Below are 15,962 nucleotides of genomic sequence, written 5' to 3' on the forward strand. Positions count from 1 at the left end.
TATTTTTTAATTATGTTTGATGCTTAAAATTATTAAAATAATATTTAGAATATTACATATTTTTTGGCTTAATATTTCTAAAATATTTAATTTTGTCATAAATTGATAAATATTTTTTATTTTATTGATTTTATTTTAAGATAAATAAAATTATTATTTACATTTATTTCTATAGGTTAAAAAAACCCACGATAAAAGAAATTTTATTATTTATGACAAGGCCTTTAAAAATATGTTCAACTTAGAGTAAATAACAATAGAATAAAAAAGAAAGCATAAATAATATATGGATAATATTGAAGTAATTCTTAATTTACTATTTTTAAATAAAAATACAACTCTTAACAAATAAATGCTTAATAGTAATTTATTGCTTAAATTTAAAAGAGAAGTGGTTGAAAATAAAAATCGACTAGCGTTTGTTGGTTTCTTAGTGAAAATTTCATTCATGAATTTTATTTTTAATATTTAAAAAAAGAATGTTGTGAATTATTTCTGTATGGTTTTAAATGAGTAGAATGTATACATACATCAATTATTTTCATGATTTTGCATATGTTATTTTTTTAATCTTAAAAACAAAATTTTTTAACTAAACATTAAATTATATTATTAAGAAAATAAATTTTTATAAAACAAGATAAGTAGAGATTTTTTTTTGCTATGTAGAGATAACCAAACATTTAGTTCTTTAAAAGTATTAAAGCAGCCATTTTAGTAGCTTTAATTGCTCTAACTGCCAATATAAAATAATGTTTGAGCTAGGAGACAGATACATTAGGAAATAATGACTATTAATTGATAAGAATTAACAATTTATATGAAATTTAACAAAATTAAACAGCTTTGACCATTAAATTAAATTTAACATTAGACAATTTTTTTATCTAAAACTACATTGTTATCGATGTAATCTTAGTTTCAGAATTAGAACAACCATCTAAATTTGTAGCCTGTTTAAATTTCGCTGAGGATCCTCTATTAAAAGATTAATATATAAATGGAGGATATTATACATGCGATCAGACTGATATTTTTTCAACAGAAAAGTAGAAATAACAGCATCTTTTGGTTATAAGCATCGAAGATCCATTGTATTAAACAAATAGGTTTCCATTTCTGACTTTTTTTTATTAATAAAATACCCCTCAAAGAAATAACACCATAATTTCGTAGAATAAATTAGTTAGGTATGATGTTTTTGCATATAATTTTAATCAATTTCCTTGCCATAATAATTGCAATGGTAAGAATGGGTACTGTAATGGAAAGGACGGAACTTGCACTTGTAAGGAAAACTATATGGATGAAGATTGCGGAATCTTTTTATAACCTCTTACTTTATTTGATAACAATGATTCTAATAATCTAATGATTTAATCATATAAGGCTTACTTCTATAAGATTTAAATGAATAACTTATTAAAAAAAGCACAGAATAACCATATCTATTTTCATTTTAAAAAATATAATTTGAGATCTGTACTGGATATTTAAATTTTTAATAACACTAAAGAATTACCATCTAATGAAGACAAATATGCTAAATTTAAAATGCAAATAGATGAATTTTCTATTAAAAATGTTGAATATTTTTGTTAAAATTTACCACTTAACCAAAATTTGACATCACTAGAATAAAATAACTAAACGATGGTTTAAGACGATTAAAATATGACTTAAGAATGTTTTATCATTTTAAAGGTAAGGCAAATCAGGAAACTTGAGTCCACTATTCTTTAAGTTTCTGTATAAATTTAATAAGATTAAATTACAGATTAAAAAAATGAATAAAATAAAGAAAAGCAGGTTGAAAAAGAAAGTGCGAGTATGTAAGTTAATAGCAATTTTATTATAGGAATTTTTATAGCAATAATAGTTTCTACAGTTCTTCTTATTTTAGGTATAATAAAAATTATTTTAAAAGCATATTCTAATAAGAATATTAAAGATTAGAATAAAAATATCCCAAAAATTATTGTTTAAACATAAGTGCCACCAAAGAAAAAATCTGTATCTTAAATAATAAAAGAAGTTAATAACAAAATACAAATAGAATAAAAAAAGAAGACTATTTTTTACAAAAAGAGACTTCTACAATACTTCTTAATGCCAGTTTAGCAATATGAAAATACTTCTTCTGATAAAGAATTAAAAAATAATTACAATAAAGATTAAAAGGAAAAAGAAAAAAGCAATAATTTTGATATTAGCATAGAATTATATATCTAAAAATAATATGAAAACATTGAAAATCTTGATGAAAGCATCGGAAATTCTTGTAAAAATTAAGATAAATAGTAAATGATTGATAAAAATAGGCATGAAAAAAAGAAATGCTAATAAAATGAAAAAGAGGATGTAAAGGATTGCTAAAATAATTAGACATCTATCGATTAAAAATTATAAGATTAGAATATACCTACTACTTTGTAGGTTAATAATAGTAAAAACAAGCAATGTTGTTCTCTTTGCTTAGTGGAATTCGTAAAAGGATAAAAATTGAGAATAACTATTTGCAGCCATTACTTTCATTCTTAATGCTTAGAAGAATGGCTAGAAAGCAATGAAAATTGTCCTCTCTGCAGATAAAGCTTTGAGATAATGGATATGATTGATTATATTTCTGTTCAGTTATACTCTAAGGTTAACAATTAATAATCTAAGTAAGCAATTGGTGCATCAAGAAATTATGTAAATTCAAGATTACAGTAAGAGTAAGAAAAAATTTCTTAGCTGAGTAACCGAGAGTTCTTGACTATTTTTAAAGAATATATTCCTGATTTTTCTAGTTAAATAGAGTATGCAGACTAATATTAACTTCCAAATTTGAATAAAAAATCATGGAATAAAAATAAATTTTAAAAGTATTTGAATAAAAAGACAAACCAAGAAATAATAGATTTGCAAGTATAAAATAGTAATTAGAATGAAGAGAAACAGCAAACTGATGATAATGATAATTTCTAGGAAAATTAAGAAAAAATAACTGAAAATGAAAATAGACCCAGCAATTATTCTCCTGCGAATGTAATATTTTCTAAGCAAAGAGCCTCACTAAATTAAGATAAATTAGGTTAATACTCTGCAAGTTTAGCAAAAAGCTGCTTAAAAATTGAATCTAAACAAAAGAAGCTATCAAATAGTTAAGGACTCATTCCTTCATCTTCAAATTTATCTGATGTGAATAAAATAAAAGAAAAACTGAGCAGTTTTAATTTCTAGTAATAAAAATTTATGTATAAGACTAATGTTACTTAAGAATTACTAAAAGAAAATCAAGATAATATTCATACTAGAATGACAAGTATAGGATTAGAAAGTCAGCCTAATTATTTAATTAAGTAGAGCACCTATTTACTTTAAAACGATGGATCTAGTCAAATAGCAAGTCCTATGAGTTAAAACACTATGAATTTTCGTGCTTTCATGAGCAAATAGCCATCTTTTTATGATATAAAAGCTGATACATCTTCGCCAGAATTCTCTGAAGAAGATTCAGCTAACAACTTTTAAAATTTCCTAAAAAATCCACAATAAAGTTTTGGAGAGAAATTAATGGATGAAATCGAAGAATCTCCAAACATTATTTAAAAACCTTCAAGTTTGAAAAACATAAATTATTAATTAAGATAAAATTCACCTAAAAACACAACTTCATTAAGGAAAATTGAAATAAATTAAAATAAAATATAGCTCAATTTTTATAAGAAGCCAAAAGGTTATCAAAACATTGCATGAAGTTATTTAAGTAAATATTTAGTAAGCAAGTAAATGAATTTTTAATTATTAATTGAATAAATAAATTGTTATTATATAAAATCTATAAGCAATTACTATCTAAGTGAAGAGGTGAATTTTTGTGAAACATTTAATTCAAGCAATATTCATATAAAATAGCTTAATTTAAATATATAAATAAATAAAGATTTAAAATATAAAAGTTAGTGTTGATCAATGTTTTTAATGTTTTCTTTTTTACATTTAAAAATAAAATATTGTTATAAAATTTATTTAACAGTGTTATATTTTAAGTGTTAATTTGATTAAATATATATTTTAAAATAATTAACTTATAAACAAAAAACCAAAATCATTTTTCTTTTTCTTTTTTTTTGTAACTCAATCAAAACTACTTTTAGTAGCTTAAAGGATTCTCTGCTTGCAGCTTATAATATTTATCTCTAATAACAGATGTTTCATGATCTAACGCTTAAGAAAGACGCTAAGTAGTTTCTTTAATCTTAGTTATATTTGATATAATTTATTTATAGATTTTGCATTATTCAATAATTATTATTAAAGTTTTGTATTTTATAAAAAAAAAGGCTTAAAAATACCAAAAAATGTAAAAAATGTGAAAAAATTTATAAAACATTTTAATAAATGTTTTATCATATTTAAATTATGATTGTTTAATTATTGCATAACCAAGTTTATCTTGATTGAAAATAAATATAATATTTCTAAAATTCATATTTTGTACTAAGTTAAATTAAAACTATTTAAAAAATAATTACTTTTTGCAAACTATCAATCGATTAGCCTAGCATTCTATCTAAATTTTTAAGCTTTTCTTTTTTAACTTCAGTCTGTCTTTTTTATTGCATAAATTATAAATTCAATTTAGATTGAGCCATCAACAATCTAGACAAGTCCATTCTATCTTGCTACAAATCTTGCAAAACAATTTATTTTTCTTACCTCATGACCATTATGCCTTTTTTGAATTAAAATATAATTATAAAATGTCCTACGCTTTAATTTTCAATAAAAATGTAATCAATTTAGAACTCTTGATTTCATCAATTACTATTTTTTAAATTTGAGAGTGCTAACTAATCAGAATCCATTTTTCTAATTTTTACAAATAAATAGCAGATTTATATTTATGATTATTTAACAACAATTTGCAACTTTAAATTAAATTCACACAATAATAATTTACTTTGCAAACTAAAGTTTTATGCTTAGATCATAGATAAATAGGTATAAATTATATAAAAATTTATTAAATAAAAAGCAAGTTTACTATATTTATATATAATATAATCTAAATAATAACGAAATTTACTAATCATCAAACTGTTTTTAAGAATGATTGTTAATTATTGGTCATGAATGATGCAAATTATTTTATTTAGTAGAAAAACAAAAAGTGTAAAATTTAAAATAAACAAATAAATAAGAGTTAATAATTTAAATTATTTAAAATAATTTATTTTTTTGTTGCCAAATAAATTTTAAATTTTAATTAATTTTTATTAACAATTCTTTTTCTTCAATCATTTAATTATTTTGGCTTGATAGGAGTGTGACCTGTTAAATTGTTTGAATACTTCTCATCTGTTTATTCAGTAAATTATATTAATATTTCTTAATTGTTTATAACATCATTTAATTCTTTATATTTTTGCTATGAGTGAGACTCTATTTAATCTTAACCAACTTATGTAGTAAAGTTTCTCAAGCCTGCACCTATATCACTTCTGTCAAGGTTTTGATAATTGCTTTAAATAATCATCTCTTTACCTTAGTCATTCATATAGTCAAGAGGATTACTTAAAGAGCGCTTTAATTTGTACTCGTTTTGTAGGGTATTTTTTACCTTTGACTTCTTGGGAGATAAATTATTTTGTTGCTGTATTGAATAAAAATAAAAAATTAAAACATATATATATATTTAAGAATTTATTAGAAATTAAATTACTTTATTGAATATGCCATAGACTTCTTTTGCTATATTAAGTAAGTAATTTTTTGCATATTCTTTTTGAGATTGAGGATCTATTTTGTATATCTCCTCATCTAAATTTATTTCATTATTGTTTAAGTCTAAGATGCTCTTTTAATCTATATTTTTTTGATTTGCTAGTTCTTTACGAGATATCATTTTGGAGGTAAGTAGCTTATCAGGATCCATGTTTAACTATGAGTCATTAATATTAATATTTTAAGGTAATGTGTTACCATTATATGATAAATATCTATTATGAGTAGTTGTATAGGAAGAAGAATTCAATATATCTATGCCTATCATGCTTTTGTCTCCTTTATTTTAAGACCTGTTACTTCTTTATATTTATTAATTTTATGCATTCTATTAATTCTATTAAATAGTTTTTTTATAGTAATCCCTGTAAAATTAAAATGCTTAAAACACTTTTTGCCACTTTTCCTCATACATTAAACTTGAAGCAACTAAAGTTTCGTTTCTTGATTCCAATTCTACATTAAATCTTTTTAAATTCTCATTTTCTATCTATAAAGTTTTATTTAAAAGCATTTCTCTCTGCAAGTTCTTCTTAGCTATAGTTAAGTCTGCCTCAACCCTAAGTAAAATATTTTATTTATTTTTATTTCATAAATGATTTATTACTTTTTAAGTTATTAACAAACTGCTCCGATATCTGAACCTTATTGCTTCTAAAGCTATTGCATAGTAGATTTTTTAGCATTTATTTCTTAAATTTTTAAAGCTTTAGCTAAATCAAGTTTTGGAATAACCAAACCAGGTTTTGGGTTAGTGCTTGTAGTACCAATCTCCGTGTAAAGAGTGGCTTTTTCAGGCAGTATATCAATTTCAGATTCCATATCTTCTTCATCATCTTAATCTTCTTCATCACTATTATCATTTTTCATCAACTTCTTATGTACTTCAAATTTAGACATAAAAAATATTTTTCAATCATTCAAATTTTTTTATTTTGTTTTTAATTTACTTTTAATAAGTTATTTTCCTTTTGCAACTTCATCAATTAAAGCCACATTTGTATTTGTGTTTGCTGTGTAAGCAGATCTACCATGAGGTGCTGCTAGAGCTGCTTTTAATCTGAGAATTTCATTACTCATTTACTGTTTAGATATATTAATAAATTTAAACTCTCCTATTTATAAAAAAAAACTCATACCATATTAATTTTTACTAAGTCCTACTTATCCGCTTTAAGACTATTATTTTCTCTTGTTAATTTTTAAATAATGATATTCAGCTTCTCATTTTCATCATGCAGTCTTATAGTTTAGTCATTAATGTTAATAACCTGTTATTTTTAGTAAATGTAAAAAATTAGTTTATGTTTTCTGTCTGCATCATTAAAATGTTTTTCCTTAAATTAAAACTCATAAAAAGAAAAATATAACTATAATACATCTCTATATTTGATCACAATACCACTGATTTCATCATAGTCAGGACGTATTTTTTCATAAGAATATATTTGTTATTCCTATTCTTTCACTTTCTTTGATAAATTCATTACTTTCTCTTCTAAATCCTAAATCAGCTCTTTTTCGTGTTTTTAAGATGCTTCTGATATTTATTCATTAATGAGAGCCTAATTCAAATTAGAATATTAACTAATAATTTTGTTTTGATATTTTTACTTTGCTTTGAGCTATATTTCTTTCCTCAGCCAGCTTCTCATTTATTTTGATTAATGCTTCATTTTCTTAATACATTGCATTCAGTATGTGAGTAAGAGCTTTAGAATTGTCATTTGTAGATATATTATTTGATTTCTAAAAAGAATTTTCATTATTGAAGTTAGAATTCTAAGTATTGTCTATGTTAGGTTACATTGCAATTTTCAATGCTTCTTTATTTAGTTTGATAATATTTTATAATTCTTGCACCTACTCCTTTAATTGCTAATTTTCTTAAGATAAAAATTCTATTTTAGTTGTTTTTCTATTGAGCTTATGCCCTCCTTGGGTATCCTATTTTTATGTTCCATTTACATTCTAAGCCATTTCTCTCACTATCCTTTTATAATTTACTTTTGTTTATGTTTAAGAATGTTAATACCTTTTTTATTTTTGATTTATTTATTAATTTACAGAGGTGTTGTTAATTAATACTAAATTATTAAAAATTTTTGAGATTTTATTATTGCAAACAAAGTCAACTGATTATAATTATTATTAAAAATTAAAATTTTACAAATTTATTTAAAATTCTTTTTAAAATTTGCCATCTTAGCTAATATTTGACAAATATTTATTTGTTAATAACTTTAATTCACATTTTATTTAATAACTATTTCACCTACTTATATATTATCTTCTTTCTGTCTTGTTAATACCATTATTTTATCTGGTAAAAAGTCTGCCAAAATTCGAATAACGATTATGATGTGATGATTTTTTTATCTTCCTTCTTTGTTTTTAAGTTTTTTATAATTAATTTATTTTATTGGTCTATTATGATTGCTTTATATTCCTTATTTAATTTGAGTTAGTAAATATTTAAAAATAAAAAACATTATTTGAAATGAAGTAAATATTGAACTATTTTCATAAATACTTGAGATAAATAAATTACAACTAAAAAATTTTAAATGGGATCCAACTGTTAAGAGTAATTCTTTATATTAATATTATATTTCTTCTCTATTTAAATTCATTTATTTACTTACAAAAGTTCATATTTCTATTTAATATAATTTTCTGAAATTAAAATTGAAAAAATATTTTTAAAAGTTATTAAAAATAGTAAGTAATTATCTATTAAAAATGATCATTAAACTACAAATGGTTTATAAAAAACCTTTAAACATTTTAAGCAAAATAAAATAAAAATAGTGTAAGAGATTTAAAATTTAGCAAAGATTTTAAAGTTTAATTTAATAAATAAAAATAAATTTAAATATGTATTAATATATTAAAATATTAATTATAAATTTTGCATATTATATAAAAAAATACATAAAAAATATACAGATCATTTAAAACTATTATGCTTTTAAAGAGAAATATTTATATTGAAAATGATAACATTTTACTATAAATTATACAAAATATCAAATAGATTAATAAATTTTTAATTGAAGAATAAGAAAGAAGATTGATAGATTGGATTAGCTTTAAATCAAAAAGATTAAAATTTGATTGAAATGATCTTTTAGGAAAAGAATTTTATCACTTAATTTGATAGTGAGTTTATATTTCAGCAAGTTTAACACAAAGAGCTTTGTAGAATTCGTTAGTTTAGATATTAGTTTTTACGTTTTTCTACTCAAAATTGTGTTTTATCTCTGAAATAACATCAAACATGTTTGATATCCTAGAGTAGTTAAGGAATAGTTCGTGATAATCGTCCAAATACATTTACATCTAATTTGGTTTGATAGTTCGGAGTCTTTTCCAGGTTTCTACTTACTCTTTAAATACATTTTAAGCTTCTAAGCTATTACCTACTTGAAAAAGGCATTAGCTATACTCGTATAGGTACTTTTAAATTATAATATTTGCATCGTTGCTTTATAATTTAGCTTTTATTTTGAGAGCTTCTCTAAAGTATGGTTCTGCTTCATAAAATTTTCTTTACTCACTATACAATTTTCCAATTTCAAATGATATTTCTTACAGTTTATTGTTAAATTGGGGATTTTTAGGAGGAAATTTTTAAATAACATCTCTGTACTCATGAAGACAAACAAGTGATTGATCAACATTTTTTTGTAATTTGTAAATGTTTGCTTCATATTCTAGGGCTTAAAAGTATTATGTGTTGTAAGTTTTAGTTCTTCTAAGAGTTTTCAGAATATCTTCGAATAAAATTAAGGCTTGTTCATGCATCTCTAATTCATAATATAAAATACCAACATTTTAAATGTTCTTAAGAGTGTTTGGTTCGCTTAATCCAAATAATTTTATTTAAATCTTCAAACCTTTTTTGAATTCTTTATGTTAAAAAAAATATTTTAATTTATAAAATAATAAATGAATTTTAATTACAATTCATAGCTAGCTTTTTATTTCCTTGTTTCCAAATCAAGTCAGCATATTCATTATAGTCTTCAACAGTTTGAATGCTGAAATTTGGATCTTTTTAGGCCTCTATTATTTTAAAATACTCTTGATACTATAAGATAGCTTCATTTAATTAACCTTCTTAAATGAGTTTTTCAATGTTAGTTTTCAATGACTACAAATACAACTTAGCTTCTTCGGAATCTGGGATTTTACTAATTAGACTTAAGCTATAAGTTTGAATATTTTAAAGTGTGGAAAAATCTTTCAATTTTTCTGCAAGCTTTTTTGCTAGCTCGTTAAATTGAAAACCATCTGTAAGATTAGCTACCTCTATGTTCATTTTAGTAATATTAGTTAAAACTTTAAGTTATTCTTGCTCGTTTTTCAGTTTTGACAATATTGTCTTCTATATTATTATGTATACATAATTATATTTTAACCTTAGAGAGCATTTGCTGATCTAGTTTAAGTTGTTAAAATATAATTCATCATATTAGCGATTATTGTTAAGATCCTAAATTCTGATTTAAATGCAAACCAAAAACCACATTAAAGCAAGTAAATCTTAGTCTTATTCAAAACTATAAAGGCCTATTTTTTCATATATATCTAATTTCATAGTTTTTAGTTCTTCTTAGCTATAATTTTCTGATTAAAATAACTTTTCTAAAGCTTTAAGAAGATATTTTTAAGCCTTTTATGGCTACTTTAGTTAATTACCTCCAACAATAGATGATGCTTAAGTTAATTCAGAAATAAATTGCTCATCAGTTTATATGTTATTAGTAATAACGTAATTAAAATATTATTCAAATATATCATAGTAAGATAAATAATCAGGTGAGGCAGGGTTGAGCGAATGAGTTAATTTATTTCTAAATTCTTCGATTTTTTCAAAAACTTTATCATTTACCTAAGTTAATTTTAAATTCAATAAAATTAAATAAATATATTTTCAATTTTACTTTTTCTATTTAAGCTATTTCTCTGGCTTCTTAAAGAATTTAAGACTGCTTAGAAGCAATTTTCTCTAAGCCCTAATCATTTTCTGCAAATACAACGCATTTTTCTAGAATCTTAGCTGCTTCTTTTAAGTTAGAGCATTCCTAATAACAATCAGCAGACTTGATATAATAATCAACAATTGTATTACTTTTTACTAAAATAGATTACTACTCAAGCTTTATTCTCATTGAATTTATAATCTAATCATAAAAAAATGGCTAAACTTCATAGATATTTAGCTTTGATGCAAGCATAGAAAGTAATTCTAATATTTAGGTAATCAAATTAAATTCCCATTAAATCTATGACTCTTCACCAAGCAATTAAGCAAAGTATAGTTCCAATAGATAGCTTGCAGCAGATTCACAGTTTACTTAGTTTTCATAAATCAAATCTAATTTAGCTAATTCGATTATAATCATAACACAATCTGAAGCATATCTTTAATTAAGAGAATTATAAATGGCTAAACCCTCTAACAAGTAATTTCTGCCTTATTCATATTTTTACATCACAATTTTTACTCCTCCTTACTTAGAAAATATTTTAGCTAATTTAAGTTTTTATTTTTCATTCATTTCTTCTTAATCTACATTCTAAATATAATAATCTCCATATTTTTCACATGATTCAAACTCCTAAAATAAAATAATTAATAAAATTTTTATTTTTTCTTTAAAATTAAATATCAAAAGAAGCAAAATTAAATATTTTTTTTGAGAAAATAAGTTTAGTTAGGTATTAATATAAAGCAAAAAGAAGTACAACAATCATTAAATAAATAAAATTTTCTCTTTAATAATTGTTTTAATTTACTTTATTTTTCAGGTGAATTTTCCAATTTTCAAGACAAGCTTTTAACTCAGATAACTTTTCTTGTGGTGTCTTGATTTTTTTATAAGCAAGAGATTTTGTTGGTTGAAGTGTTTTTTCATAGTACAAAGAAAATGTTTGGTTGTCTTTCAAGATTCTTGCATTCATGAAAATATCCAAATTTTTAAAATCTAGATCAATAACTTCTAATTAATAATCTTTTATTTGTTTTTCAAAGATGTAATTTATTCTTCTAAATGGATCATATTCTGATCTTTGATTTTCTGCCTCTGATGATATCTTCTGTATTTTAAGCAGTTCAAGTATTATCTCAGAGCTGAATTGGTCTTTTTTATCTTCTAATTCATGGATTGATTCTATTTGATGGTTATCTGATTTTTCATTCATTCTTTCTTGAGTCATTAAATTTTTTAACATGAAAAAGCATTAGCCAAGCTCTTAACAATCTTTCATTAAAGAGCTACTGTTCCAAAATTAGCTCATTTTTCTTTTTTATTAGATTTATTTCATTATTTAATGTTACCATAATCAAAATAAAGTAAATATTCAAGAATAAGTTATTGTTTACGTTGGTAAGATGTGGATAGAAGCTGATGATAAATTGAAAAATTTTAATTAATAGTCTTAACAATCTAAAAATATGCTTTCTGTGTTGATTTGACCAACTGATAATCTATAATTCTCATATAAATATTTAATTTAGAATATCATAGTTTTCATCATTGTTAATAGCTGTTTTTCAGGGAAAGGCTTTTTAGCAAAATACCTAAAGTGAATAATACTTTCCAATGGAATAAGTATAGGAAAAACACTTATGATAATTACTTTATTTGAATTAGTGTTATTAGACAAAGCAAAATTAGGAATTAAAGAATTTGGAGTTATTCCTTTATTTTGTAAAAGAAATCTTAATATTAAATTTTTGAAATAGTAAAGATGAGAATTAATATTTTAGCACTCAAACAGCTCAATAATTTCCTCTCTATTTTTCTAATTGTTAAAGCATTTTATATATTTTATATTTGGACTTTCTGTTAATTCGTAAACTTCCTTAAATTCTAAAGACTAAAATTCTAAAGGACACTCTTTAAAAATTTAAATTTGCATACTAACAATTTCTGGTTTTTCAACTTTGCCAAGTTCAGCCTCTATATTAATCAACTCATGTTCCATCTTAACGTTAACCTTAATTTCTTTCATATACTCTTCATAGTACTCAGGTTATGCTTTATCTTTTTCAGTCATTTAAATTTTGTGAAATTTAATTTTCTACACTTTATCTAATAATAAATGAATAAATTATTTGATTATTCGAATGCTTATTTTAAAATGATCAATCAATCATACCTTTAATTGAAGATTCCATTTCGAAACTATTCTCTTCTGATATTTATGATTATTAATCTAAATTATTATCATTTAATCTCAAAACTTGCACTTATGTTTATTTTGGTTATGTCTACTCAAATTTATAAAATCAAAGATTTATATTAAAATATGGTTTAGTTAAAATATGATAATGATTACATTCATTTTGAAAGATTCTGTTTAATAATTTTATTGTATTTATTTCTAATTTTATTTAGCCTTTATGGAATTCAATAATTATTCTTCCTCTTATTTTTATTCTTAGAAAACTTTCTCATAAATTTAATCCAATGAAGGTTATCTGGAAGGTAAAGCATAATTATTCTCCTATCCTATCAAATTTTTGTTATTTTTTTCATTCCTTTGCTGTACATATTTGTAATAATCTTCTGCACTGCTAACTGCCTTTTTCTATTAAAGTGTAAGTGGCTGGATTTTTTAATTTTTAATATGCGTTAGACTTGTCAAGTAAGCTTTCTATACATTCAAAACTCCTCTATTTTAGTAAGGCTACTGTAATTATTGTTGTTATGGCTACGATTAATAATTTAATACTGTTTATTGCTATGCCTTAGGTTTTTATTAATTTTGCATCTATGTTTAGTTTTATTGCTAAGTTTATTATGATGAGAGTATTTATAGCTTAGTCTTTTCAAGAAAATCTTCAAAATTGTAAAATTTCATAAATTTTACATCATTACCTGATGTTCCAGCAGTACTTAGTCCTCTTAAATAAGAAGTTTAGACTCTTGTTGTTTGATATGTAGTATTATTATTGCTTCTAGAATTTAAACTCCTTTCAGTTTAAGCTGGATTTTTTGCATAATCTCTAACAATGCTGTTTGATATTAAATTTCTTGTTTTTTATATATTTTTTTCTTCATCTTCTTTTACTTTTGCATTCAACTTCAGTATATCATTTAATGATTTATTTTAACTTTATATTGGCTATTTATGAACGATTGATTAACTTTTGCGAGAATCAAAAAAATTTCCTTTAGGCATCGCAATAAAGGAGCTAGTATTCAAATAAGATTTCTAATTATCCTAATAGGAAGGATCTTCCTATTGATTTTAGTATCTATGATTTTATTTTTAAAATGACTATTCAGAAATAGAGCGAACTGCTCTTCTTTTACTCTCCAACAAATTCATACAATAAATAGATTAGTAATATATTTGTTTTTATTATTAATTAATTAAAGTGATTAGTCCCTACAAGGATTCTATGGTTATAATAAATCATAATAATTTTCCTTTACTTAACATTTATACAATGTATTTTCAGAAATCAAGATTTCTATATTAAAATTATAATATTTATCTTAAATTAGCTCAAATTCTATGGAATTAGTCAATCAAATTTATTGTTGAGGAAATTATTAAAATTTATTATGAGTCCAAGAGCTTGAGTGATGTAATTGATATGCAAATTAGTTCTAATTTTTACCATAAATTGTCATTTGATTTTGATTGAAATATATTTAATAACTATCCAAATTTTTTATTAAAAATATTTGTCAAATGTGGTTAAAAATTAATTATTAAATATTGCCTTATTGTCTATCTTTAATAAAACTAAAACAAATATAATTTAGCTGTAAATTAGTTATCTAATGAATTTATATAAACAAACAATCACTTACTGAAAATTATAAAGAAATATATTCAGATAGTTTAAAGATGTCATCCAACTATCAAGATATTGCATAAATAAATTGATTTTTATTACAAAAATTAAAATGTTAGAAAAATAATTTATAAAAAGAGTTAAAATTTAAAGAAATAAAATAAATTTTTATATAATTAAATTTTTTATCTATTATTACAAGATAAATAGTATTAGTAATATAAAATATTTATCAGATTAAAATAAGATTTAAATTGATAGATACTTTTCTATAAAATGATCTCCAAATTAAAATATTTATTAAAAATTGATAATTAAATTATTTTACTGATCAGAAATGTATTCAAAATTTATTTAAATAAATAAATAAAAAAATTAACAAAATGAAATTTTTCATCTGCTAATACTAGAGCAGTTTAAATAATATTATGGCATTTAAATTTATAAAAAGACAGTTGGTAAATATTGATTGATAACATTTGTAATATAAAATATTTATCACATTAAAAAAAGTTTCAAATACATATAAATTTTTCTATAAAAAAATATCTTAATTAAATAAAAAATTGATATCAAGACAATTTAGTTTCTTTTTTGACCAAAAATGTATTTAAAATTTATTTAAATGAAAATAAATATAATGACCAAATAATTTAAGTTAGTAACCTAATGAAGATATATTTATAAATAATTAATATCACTTTTTATCTAAAATTCTCTCTTTTTACAAGAATAGTTTTAAAATTAAATGTATGAGTTTAGTTAACTAATTTGAACTTTTCTATAATTAAAAATCCATTAAATAAAAACTTGCTTAGGAATAATTGTGTTTATGAAATTTTTTTAAATTTAAAATTCTAGAATCATTTTTATAAAGATATTAATTTATTTTTATTAAATAATTCTTTGATATTTGTTAATATTTATTTTATTAAATATCAAAAAAAGAGTTTTACGTTTTTAATATTCTGGTTTGAAAAATTTCTTTCATTTTCAACAAAAAAAAATTTACATAGCTTAATTAGCTATTTAGTAATATTTAGATGAAGCATTAATAAATTTTTAAGAGTTTTCATAATTTACCTATCATATTTAAATTGAAAAATTAACCAGAAATCTTATTTAAAACACAAATTAATATTTATCAAAAATCAATAAGAAGATAAATAATTTTTTAAAGTAACATCCCTAAATTTTATAATAAAAAAGTATTATAAATATAAATTAATATTTTTTTCTTTGGTTATTCATTTTTAAATAGATTTCAAGATAAAAAATTCGTTTTATTGAGGTTAAAATAAATAAAAATACAGTCAAAAATTAGTTTAGCTTCTGAGTTTAAATCCACAAAATATTGAAAGCGCCATTT

General features: G+C 22.1%; 4 protein-coding genes across 4 annotated transcripts; 1 reads left to right on the forward strand and 3 right to left on the reverse strand. All coding sequences in view use genetic code 6, as the record gives it.

Moving 5' to 3' along the window:
* Positions 1-663: 663 nt before the first annotated feature.
* On the forward strand, positions 664-3,741 carry TTHERM_00266280 (anaphase-promoting complex subunit 11 RING-H2 finger protein; the record flags this gene model as incomplete). The annotated part of the gene is made up of 1 exon (XM_001015863.2): positions 664-3,741. One exon carries the CDS (start codon positions 664-666, stop codon positions 3,739-3,741), a length of 3,078 nt encoding a protein of 1,025 aa, XP_001015863.2.
* Positions 3,742-4,126: 385 nt separating this feature from the next.
* TTHERM_00266290 (hypothetical protein) lies at positions 4,127-4,979 on the reverse strand (the record flags this gene model as incomplete). Its single annotated transcript, XM_001015864.2, has 3 exons — positions 4,127-4,243; positions 4,521-4,720; positions 4,814-4,979. The coding sequence occupies 3 exons, from the start codon at positions 4,977-4,979 to the stop codon at positions 4,127-4,129; spliced, it is 483 nt and encodes a 160-aa protein (XP_001015864.2).
* Positions 4,980-5,281: 302 nt separating this feature from the next.
* TTHERM_00266300 (hypothetical protein) lies at positions 5,282-7,752 on the reverse strand (the record flags this gene model as incomplete). Its single annotated transcript, XM_001015865.3, has 7 exons — positions 5,282-5,641; positions 5,711-6,332; positions 6,380-6,656; positions 6,723-6,855; positions 6,912-7,043; positions 7,152-7,337; positions 7,387-7,752. The coding sequence occupies 7 exons, from the start codon at positions 7,750-7,752 to the stop codon at positions 5,282-5,284; spliced, it is 2,076 nt and encodes a 691-aa protein (XP_001015865.3).
* Positions 7,753-8,919: 1,167 nt separating this feature from the next.
* Positions 8,920-14,118, reverse strand: TTHERM_00266310 (tetratricopeptide repeat protein; the record flags this gene model as incomplete). Its single annotated transcript, XM_001015866.1, has 7 exons — positions 8,920-9,683; positions 9,739-10,669; positions 10,722-11,399; positions 11,578-12,082; positions 12,164-12,875; positions 12,943-13,054; positions 13,123-14,118. The coding sequence occupies 7 exons, from the start codon at positions 14,116-14,118 to the stop codon at positions 8,920-8,922; spliced, it is 4,698 nt and encodes a 1,565-aa protein (XP_001015866.1).
* Between the last annotated feature and the right edge of the window lie 1,844 nt (positions 14,119-15,962).

The sequence above is a fragment of the Tetrahymena thermophila genome (assembly GCF_000189635.1).
Source record: "Tetrahymena thermophila SB210 genomic scaffold scf_8254649, whole genome shotgun sequence".
Lineage (NCBI taxonomy): Eukaryota > Ciliophora > Oligohymenophorea > Hymenostomatida > Tetrahymenidae > Tetrahymena > Tetrahymena thermophila.